Source organism: Elephantulus edwardii, unplaced genomic scaffold (assembly GCF_000299155.1).
Source record: "Elephantulus edwardii isolate Elephantulus edwardi_28Jun2011 unplaced genomic scaffold, EleEdw1.0 scaffold00057, whole genome shotgun sequence".
In the NCBI taxonomy this organism is placed as follows: Eukaryota; Metazoa; Chordata; class Mammalia; order Macroscelidea; family Macroscelididae; genus Elephantulus; species Elephantulus edwardii.
Genome location: NW_006399807.1, coordinates 17,179,359 through 17,189,852, shown reverse-complemented (window position 1 = coordinate 17,189,852; position 10,494 = coordinate 17,179,359). Strand labels below are relative to the sequence as shown.

Below are 10,494 nucleotides of genomic sequence, written 5' to 3'. Positions count from 1 at the left end.
AAATGTTTATAGTCATGTCAATGAAACCATTTTTTGCCTTGGGAGAAGGAGATCAGAAGATAGCAGCAAGAGTTAGAATATGAGCAACTCTTAGGAAGATATGATTGCAACATGTTACTAGAAATAGGAAAAAAGGACTGGAGGAGAGCCAGGGACAGCCTTGGTGAAGTTGATCCCTCTCTGAGTGTTATGGGAGAGATGATGAGCTGACCACTCAACACCGCTTCGTTGCCTTGCTGGTTGATTCTTTTCTGGAGAAGGAAGGGAGCTGCTTCTCCTGTAGGGTTTTGTAGGTTTGTGAGAGAAGGCCACTGAAGACAGCTGTCCTGGGGCCCAGAATGGGCAGTCTGTAGTGAACGCTTTCTGGAGGGCAATGCAGGAAGAAGGAAAAGACAATGAGTGCTGAAGGGCAGTAACTAAGTAACTAACTAAAGAACACCCAAGACACTTTAATTTATAAAACACATTCAAAATTCACAGAATTCTTTGAATAGAACCACCTCATCCCTCACAATAGGTAAATTTTAGCAAATCTCATCAAAGAGACCAGAAGGGGGAACCTAGAAGCATACAAGGTAAAGAAATTCAGTCAAAGTCATTGTTGTCGATTCAGAAGTGACACAAAACTGAGCCTTCAAGAGGTTTTCACGGGGCTGTAAAGCACAGGGGTGGAGATTGCCCATCTTTCTCCCCACAGGAGTGGATTCAAACCACCAACAAGGTGCAGCTCTCTATGGACGATGCCATCAGGGCTTTCACATACTGGGAACCAACTAAGGAGAAATAAAGATAACGGTGTAACCACTATGGAAGGCGGTATGGCGCTTTCTCAAAAAGTTGCAAGTAGAAATAACATTTGACCCAGTAATTCCACTACTGGGAATATACTCCAAAGAAACCATAACTGCCACCCAAACCACAACATGCACACCCATATTTATCACGGCTTTGTTCACAATAGCAAAGAGTTGGAAACAACCTTAGTGCCCATCAACTAACTAATGGATAGAGAAGCTGTGGTATATTCACACAATGGAATACTATGCTGCTTTGAAAAACAAAGAACTCATGAAATATTATACAAAATGGGTGACCCTGGAGGACATTATGCTGAGTGGAATATCTCAGTCACAAAAGGACAAATAGTGCATAGTGACACTGTTGTAAAATGGGACTGACATCAGGGTTGAGGGAAGACTGAGAATGAGGGGATAAATAATATATACTGCATTGAAACAGATGAGAGTGAGAACAGTTTAAAAGGGATATATGATTAGATATTATTGTCATGACAGGAGTCCAGAGTGAAGGCTGCATATTGAGTGGACTTGGGGGGAGGGATTGTATAACAATGAAAGAATTTTTCTTTTACTTTTCAAAGAGAAGAGCAAACTGGGGAGGGGGGAGATGTGGGCAGGAAGAAAAGTGCAACAATGAATGAATGGAAATACAAAGTCTCTAAACTTTTATTAAAATTAACAATAATAATAATAATAATAGTAATAGTAATAGTAATAGTAATAGTAATAGTAATAGTAATAAAAGATATCTGGGAAAATATCTTCACCAGGGAGCTCTGGTGGCCTAATGGTCAGAAAGTGTGCTGTAATCCCAAAGGCACACAGTTCAAATCTACCAGCTCTTCCACAGGAGAAGGATGGGTAGTCTCTTCCCATGCGATTTACTACCTGTGAAAGCCTGCTGTAGGGCCAGCTATGAGTTGGCTCTCATTCAAGGGCACACAACAACAATAGTATCAATATCCTTAATAATGTGACTTCTCTTTTAAATATTATTTACAAAAAGTTGGTTCATAACAAGTTTTCAGGAAGTTGAATCACTTGAAGGAGAGTAAATCAGTGCATGAAATAGCATCTCTCCATTGGGAGTCTTTGAATGATTCATGGAATCTGAAACACTGAATTCTTTGGAACAAGCTTCTAGATCCAGTTCTTTGGGTTTTTGTTTAGTTTTTTATTACATTTTTTAAAAATTTTTTTCAATCCAGTTTAATGGGAGCTTAGAGATATTACTGAATCATACGCACCCAAGATCCAGCTCAGTCTCACCACCATATTGAAGAGGACACAAAGGCCTGGAGTCATAGGCTCTGACAGACTTGGGACCAGAACCCTGATCTCTCCAGCTGTAACCCAGTGTCCTTTGTACCAGATCACACTACAGTGCCACGTGGTCACCCAAGTCAGGCAGTCAGCCTCTGGAGCAGTGTTTATGAAGGGATATTTGGCCCAAAGCAAGGAGAAACGAACCCAGAAGGTATTACCCCCTCCCCATGACTTGTGGAGACAGATCTTTTTCACATAGTTGGTTCTCAGCAAGAATTAGTGGTAATATGTAAAGTTTAGTAGAACTAGGGAAAGGGCTTGAAATCTCTTTTGTGGCTAACAGGATGAGTTAAACATGATTGGTAGTAATGCTTCCTGGATGAGTCAGCCATGTGGTATCTGCAGCATGTCCACGGGCACTGAGGCCAGCTGGGTGGTGGCTTCAGCAAAAAGCAGCAAGTGCTATAGTATGAACACGTCTAAGATACACCAAACTGCACTGTCAGGAGTTCTCTCAGTGGACCAAAGGTGAAGACTGCTTGTGTTGAGTGTCTGGCACTCAGACTGGTCAACCAGTTTTCTGGTTTTACAGGTGAGAATAGAGCCCTAGGGAGTTTAAACAGTTTCACCAAGTCTATTCAGCAAGGTTAAGATTCTAATCTACATTTCTTTGCTTCCCAGACTAGTGCTTTTCACAGAATCTTAGAGAACAACCCAAGATCAAGGTATAACCCAGAAAGGCTACAGCCGGAATTAACCAAAGCTTCCTAAGGTTCATCTCCTAATCAGCTCTAAACTACTCTTCTTGCAAATTCATACTGCTCTCCACAGCCGAACTGTGTAGGCAAGAACCAGGTCCACCCACTGTACTGATCTTGTGCACATCAAATCACTTCATTGCTAACTGAGGTATGTACCCTGCCAGCTAATAAACTGATGAAAGGTATCTCATTATATTATATTCAGGGTTAGACAATAAAAGTGCTTGTTGAGGGAAAAGCATATAATACCAGGGAGAGGGGGAGGGGAAGAGTTGTCTGGTTCATTCCTCGTAAGGAGAGGCCCGAACAAATCCAGTTCCAGGAGAAACTGTGAGGAGTGACTGTGTGGCAGATGTAGGGAGGGTGGCTGATACTTAGAACCAAGCATACCCGGTTGTTCTCTCAGCTTCAAGAGAATAATATGGGCATGGTCCAGAGGACAGCACAGTGGTGTTTTCTTTGGGTACATGTTTTTAGCTCTAGGCTCTTCTGTACACTTTGGCTATGAAATAAGCCAATGTTTTAGATACAGAAGAAGGGATCCCTGGGACTAACACCTTTCACTCTACCAGCATGATTCACAAACCTTAGTTCCTATTCAGTCTTTGTCTGATCCTCCCTTTGGCATCCCTTTCCCTAAGACGTATCATCGATCCTCAAATTTCCTGTCTACGTGTCTCTTCAGCTCAGTCCTGCCTCTCTCTCCCCTGCAACCTTCCAGGATAGAGCCTAGACTTTCCCATTTATTCTAAGTAAAAGAGATGATCTTGCTTTTCCTTATTGTATGTATCCAATTAAAGAACAGCTTCAGATAGTTTCAGGTAATACGGAGGGAAATAAGAAGACAGACAAAGCTATTAAAATGACAGCTGTGCTATACTAACCTTTCCAATTGTATCACCTCAAAAGTTGGCTTCTCTAAAAGGATTATGATTTAGGCCCGTTGAAGCTGGAAAGATATTTTTTACTCCCCATCAAGAGCAAGAAAAGATAAGAAAAGCCTGGGTCAGCTACTGGGTGGTGTGGTGTTTTTGGGAACCTTCAAGGATATAGATGGCTCAGGGCCTGAGTGGGGCAGTTCTTTCCCATTTTAATTGCTACTGTTAGGGCTGTGGAGGGGAGAGGGGTTTTCATCTAGTTTAAATCACATATCTATGGAAATCCTCAGCAAATAGATTACAGGCTAATTAGAAGTAATGAGGTAGTCATGTGGCATGGGATGGGTTTGGAAAGAAGCATGACACAGATAATAACGGCAAGTCAAGTCTGATGAGGGGACTAGCTGGGCTGGGAAGAGTGATGGGCCACAGACCAGTCAGACCACTCCACTGCTATCCAGTTGATTCTGGCTCAAGGCCACTGTCAATCTGGTTTTTGAAGTGGTACATCTTTACAAGAGAAGGTGATAAATATTTATGAGAGGAGAGTGCCTCATTCTTCTCCCTCAGAGCCAGTCCTTAGACCCCTAGTGCTCCTTAGACTAGTCAAAACAGAGCCAAAAAATAACCTGAGAGAGAGAAAGAAATGAGAATTTGTCCAGAAAATATTAGAAGTTATTTTGGACCTTAAACTTTTCATTCTACCACCCTGAGAAGAATGGGAATCCCAGAACATTTGATTGTGCTTATGTGAAACACAGGAGTGGCATCCATTTCCTTAAATAGCTTGCCTTGAGAAACCCTACAAACATGGAGAAAGGATGAAAGTCACGCAATTGTCGAGGACTTTTGTTCATAGGGTCACTATGAACTCGACGGCACTTAACAACAACAACAACATACTTGGACCAAAAAGCAGTTGTCAGAACAGAGCAAGGAGACACTGTATGGTTCAAAATTGGGAAGAGGGTCCTCCAGGGATGTATTCTGTCTCCATACCTTCTCAATCTGTATGCAGAACAGATAATCTGGGACTCTGGACTGTACGAGGAGGAATGTGGCATCAGGATTGGTGGAAGATTCATCAACAACCTGCGTTATGCAGATGACACAACCCTGCTTGCTGAAACTGAGGAGGACTTGAAGAGCTTGCTGCAGGTCAAGGACTACAGCCTCCTGTATGGATTGAAGCCCACATCAAGAAAACAAAAATTCTTACCCTGGGCCAACTGGCAGCATCAGTATGGATGGTGAAGAGATTGAGATAGTTAACAATTTTAATTTGCTTGGCTCCACAGTCAATACTCTTGATACCATCAACCAGGAAATCAAGAGAATAATTGCACTGGGAAAGTCAACTGTGAGGGACCTCTCCAGAGTACTGAAGAGCTAGAGACTGAGGTGCACCTGATCTGGGCTAGTTTTCACAATTGTGTACTATGCATTGAAGAGCTGGACAATGACTGTGGTGCTGGAGAAGAGTGTTGAATATATCATGGACTGCTAGGAGAACAAACACGTTGAGGGTGAAGCCGGGCTGCTCTTGCGAGCCAAGGATTCTGAAGCTTCGTCTGACATACTTTGGGCATGTTGCCAGGAGGGACCAGTCCTTGGAGAGGGACATCATGCTTGGGAGGGTGGAGGGGCAGCGCAGGAGAGGAAGACCCTCGATGAGATGTATTGATTCAGTGATTGGAGTAATGGGAGTAGGTGTGTTGGAGACAATGTGGTTGGCACAGGATAGAGCAGGGTTTAAGCCTCTTGTACATAGGGTTGCATGAGTCGCAAGCAACTCGATGGCACATAACAACAAACAACACCCCTGGGGTTGTCTACCTCACACTGACTACTACTTCAAAAGAAAACCAACCTGTCAGGATGTCTTCTTGAGGAGATTTGGGTACAGTCTCGGCTCTTGGTGATTGAAGACCCAGCATCCTGATTGGGTGGAACAAGAAGATGTATCAGCCAATTAGTGACAGATGGTGAAAAGAGACATATGTTTATACAGTTTAAAAGTCTGAGAGTCTCTTGAATGCAGCACCTCTTAACTTGGCAGCTTTAGCAACATGGTGAGGCAACTAGGGCTACACTTAGCAAGCTGTTTTTACTTATGCCACATTTGTGGATTTCAAGAAAATCTTCACTTTAAAAAATGAGGGAGAGAACAGTTTAAAAGTGATATATGATAGCATATTATGATTATCACAGGAATCCAAAATTAAGGTTGCATAGTGGAGTGCCTTTGGGGTGGGGAGGGGAGACGGGGCGGGGCCGGAGGGATTGCATACCAATGAAGAAGTTTATCTTTTGCTTTTCAAAGAGAGGAGAGAACTAGGGGGAGCGGGATATAAAGAAAAAAGTGCAACAATGAATGAATGAAAATCCAAAATTTCTGTAAATGTTCATTAAAATGAATAAAATAAAATTTTTTAAAAGTTTTCTTTCTTAAATAAAGAACCCTTCCAGTTTCCAGGGAAAAATTATGTAACATCTTGTCCAAATCAGTAATATTAAGATTGGAATCTTTCCATTTTAGAGAAAAATATCTTGATTATATCCTATTCTCCTGATAACTATAATTGTACATTAGATCAAATAATTTTTTCCATTTGTTTAAACTGCTTTATTTCTAAAAACTGACAAGTCTATTAACTTTGATGACTAATCTACAGCTCTACACTCATTTCATGGTTTCTGTTTTCACTAAAGTCTTTCAGTATTTTTTTTAATTTGCTAAAAAATGAAATAAAAGTCAGTACAGCCAAAGTGCCATTGAAAAACTCATTGAGATGGAGGAAACACTCCTTCTAATTATCCACTTTGGCAAAAAAGTGATATTTGTAGAACAGAATAGGAAGTTTTCTGTTGTTGTTAGGTACCATTGAGTCAAGTACAATTCATTCAGACCCTATGAACAACAGATCTGAACCGTACCCTATCCTGTGCCAACCTCACTCTTCCTGACACATTAGAGCCCATTGTGGCAGTCACCATGTCATCAGCTGTTTGAGGGTCTTCCTTTCCTACGTGACTCTCCACCTTTCCAAGGACCATGTCTCTCTCCATGGAATCATCCTTGGAGTATGGTTCTCTGTACACTGTAAATCAATAACTACATACTCTTCTATCTATTATCATTCATCTGTACATTGTTCCGTTGTCTCTCCCTCCCTGTAAGAAAAAGTCTGCTTACAGAAGAAGACATGCTTTTAGTTTTTGAAGACAGTAAACACTAAATTCTTCCCCACCCCCCATCATATGAAGTTAAACACAAAGGGGGAAACCTGATTACTTACAACCAGCTAAGCAGAATTCTGACTATAATATTTTTTGCACTTGATATCAATAAGCCCTCAAACTCAGTATCATCAAGTTGAAACTGGCACATAGCAATTCCATTAGGTTTCTGAGGCTGTAAATGGCATAGAAATAGAATGCTCCCCATGAGCCACTGGTGGATTCAAACAGTCAGAGAGTTAGCAGCAAAACTCCCAGGTGACTACGCCGCCAAAGTCCCCTTGATGATCTTGATAAGAAAGCAGGAAATGACACAGTAAATGGATGACAATGATTTCGTTATTAAAAGGTGGCAGAGGTTGTACAGACCATGGGAGATTAAGTGTAATCCCATATCTTCTGCATTAGATAAGTCATTTCTGTGGGCAATTCCTATTTCCTTCTGCCTGAATAGTCAAAGAAGTCTCTGTCTTGTTCCTTACATTGTTCTTGTGAAAGTAAAAAAGATAATACTTTCTATAGCATTGTTAATACTGTGGTTTCAATGTTGTTGTTAAGTGCTGTCGAGTGGAGGGGGGAAGTCTTCTTTTAATATGTTTAGCTAGGGAAAAAACATCATTGATTAAATAAAGCCAGTTCCTAAGCATTCTCTAAGACTTCTACTTGACTGTTTCTTAATCCAATGTCATATGTGCCTAAACAGGAATAACAAGACTTAATGTCCTGATTTAGATGATGGACTTACCTATGATTTATGTAGTTGCCAAAGGATAGATTTAAATCATCTGGGATGAGAACAGTTCTTGGTTGTACCTGAGGATGAATGTTGTATTTAGAACATTGCCTAGAATTCCCAGTCATTTATGTAGTTCCCAAAGTATAGATTTAAATCATCTGGGATGAGAACAGTTCTTGGTTGTACCTGAGGATGAGTGTTGTATTTAGAACATTGCCTAAAATTCCCCAGTCATTGAATCAATCCACCTTGTAGAGGGTCTTCCTCTCCTTCGCTGTCTCTCCACCCACCCAATCATTACATCCTTCTCCAAGGACTGGTCCCTCCTTGCAATATGTCCAAAGTATGTCAGATGAAGTCTCAGAATCCTTGCCTCCAAGGAGCAGCCTGGCTTAACCCTCTCCAAGATGAACCTGTTTGTTTTCTTAGCAGTCCATGGTATATTAAATACTCTTCTCCAGCACCACAACTCAAAGGCATCAACTTAGCCAAATAGACTTGCCATTAATACCAGACATTCAAACATCCTATGAATGAACCTGAGGGCATCATCCTGCCCTCTAAGTCATAGGTAGGGTGCTTGTTCTTCCCTGATTATCACATCTTGAGGTTAGGTAGCTCAAGATTAATACCTCTTGCTATAGTGTCAATTCTGACATGACAGAGTAAAACTTCCCCAGAGGGTGTGAAGGCTGTGATCTTTATAAGAGCAAACTGACACATTTTTCTCTAGAGAGCACCAAGTGAATTCAAATAATTAATGTTTTAGTTATAAGCCAAGTACTTTAACCAGAACACCACCAGGGCTCCTTTGAAGATTCTTGAACCTTCAAATTCTCTCTGCCTGAATCACTCCCTGCACATTCTTCTGGTCTCAGGTTAACATCACTTTCTCACAGATAAAACTGATTGATGCTGTTGTTTGGTAGTCTGCTGCCTCATGCTCCTAGTGTTCTTAGGTATTTTTCTCTCAGAATATTGTTGTTGTTGTTGTGTGCTGTCAAGTTGCCTGAAACTCATAGCAACCCTCTACATGATAGCTCTGAACGCTGCCAATCTCAGTGTCTCTAACATCATCTACCCCATTACCTCAGTTATTGTGTCAGTCCTTCTCATCCAGGCTCTTCCTCTCCTGCATTGTTCCTTCACCCTTCCAAGCATGATGTCCTTCTCCAAGGACTGGTCCCTCCTGAAACATGTTCCAAGTATGTTGGGTGGAGTTTCAAAATCTTTGCTTTCCAAAAGCATCTTGGTTTTACTCTCTCCAGGACAGAATTTTTGTTCTCTTGACTGTCTGTGATATGTTCAATACTCTTCTCCAGAATCACAACTCAAAGGCATCAATTCTTCTGTTATACTTAGTTATTGTCCTCCTCTCTGATACATAGCAAGTAACTGAAAAACCATGGCCTGCATCAGGTGCACCTTAGTCTCTAGACTGACATTGTTGCTCTTTAGTATTCTGGAGAGAACCTTGACAGCAGATTTTCCTAATGCAATTTGTCTTTTGATTTCCCAACAGCTACTATCCAAGAGTGTTGATTGTGGAATCAAGCAAGCTAAAATTGTTAACAACTTTAATCACTTCTCTATTATGGTACTGTCAATTGGTCCAGTGGTAAGAATCTTTTTCTTCTTGAAGTTGAGCTTCGATCTATATTAAAAACTACAGTACTTGATCTTCTGCAGCAAATGCTTCAGGTCCTCTTCAGTTTGATGAGCAAGGTTGTGTCATCTGCATAACACAGATTGTTGATGAGTCTTCCTCTGATCCTGATGCCACATTCCTCCTCATAAAGACCAGCCTCCCAAATAATCTGTTCCACATATAGATTGAAAAGTTATGAAGACAGGATGCATCCCTGACACACTCCTTTCATGATTTTGAGCCACGCAGTATTTCCTTGTTCTGTTTTGATGACTGCTTCCTGGTCCAAGCATAGGTTTTGCATAAGCACAATCAAGTTCTTTGGCGTGCCCATTCTTCTCAAGGTTAGGTAAAATTTGTTGTCATCCACACAGTCAAGTGCCTTTGTATAATCAATAAAAAAGAGACATTCCTCTGCCATTTTACTATATTCTCATGGTTAATGTCTGGCTTCCCTGATAGACTTTCAAGTTCGTGAGAAAAGAGATAATATTTCTATTCTTTACTTTCCAGACCCAAATATGGTGTCTGTGTAAGAAATATTTGGGGAGTGACTTAGCAATTAATGACCCCACTTTTAATGTGTTCTTCTGTCAACTCTAAAATACTTTCTAGAGTTGGCCTGGTTAAAAGAGAATACTTCCTTAAACTAATTTTGTACAAATTTTCTATTAGACCTATGGCACTACATGTTGGTATTTTGTTGACTATCATGTCTTTCCTGAGCTATAGTATTTTTTTTTTCATTGCTAATTGTTAGTGCTCACTTTGGCAGCACATTACTAAAATAGGAATGATACAGAGAAGATTAGCATGGCCCCTGCACAAGGACAACATGCAAATTCATGAAGTGTTCCATATTTTTAATTAGTGAGACCGGCTCAGGGCAGGGCAGGGTTCAGAGCTGCTGTATATAGGGTCGCTATGGGTCACAGGTGACTTGACAGCACATAATAACAAGAAGAACAAGTTGCTGTTAAGTTGGTTCCAACTCAGTGCAACCCTCTATATAACAGAACACAGCAACTACCCAGTCCTGCATTGCCCTGTCTCTGCTCTGCCCAAGCCTGCTGCAGCCACTCTCCTTCACTTTACTTTCTAATCACTATGGCTTTTTTCAAAGTCTGACCCCTCAAAGTATGTGAGACAAAGTCTCAAAATCCTT

General features: G+C 41.0%; 1 protein-coding gene across 1 annotated transcript in view; it reads right to left on the bottom strand.

Moving 5' to 3' along the window:
* Window positions 1–214: 214 nt before the first annotated feature.
* Window positions 215–10,494, bottom strand: part of LOC102865663 (chromosome unknown open reading frame, human C1orf105) — a 45,038-nt gene continuing 34,758 nt past the window's right edge. The window contains exons 5-7 of the mRNA XM_006887466.1: window positions 7,691–7,758; window positions 5,576–5,643; window positions 215–363 (exon numbers count right to left, since the gene is read on the bottom strand). Coding sequence (XP_006887528.1) covers window positions 215–363; window positions 5,576–5,643; window positions 7,691–7,758 — 285 coding nt within the window. The remainder of the gene's footprint in view (window positions 364–5,575; window positions 5,644–7,690; window positions 7,759–10,494) is intronic.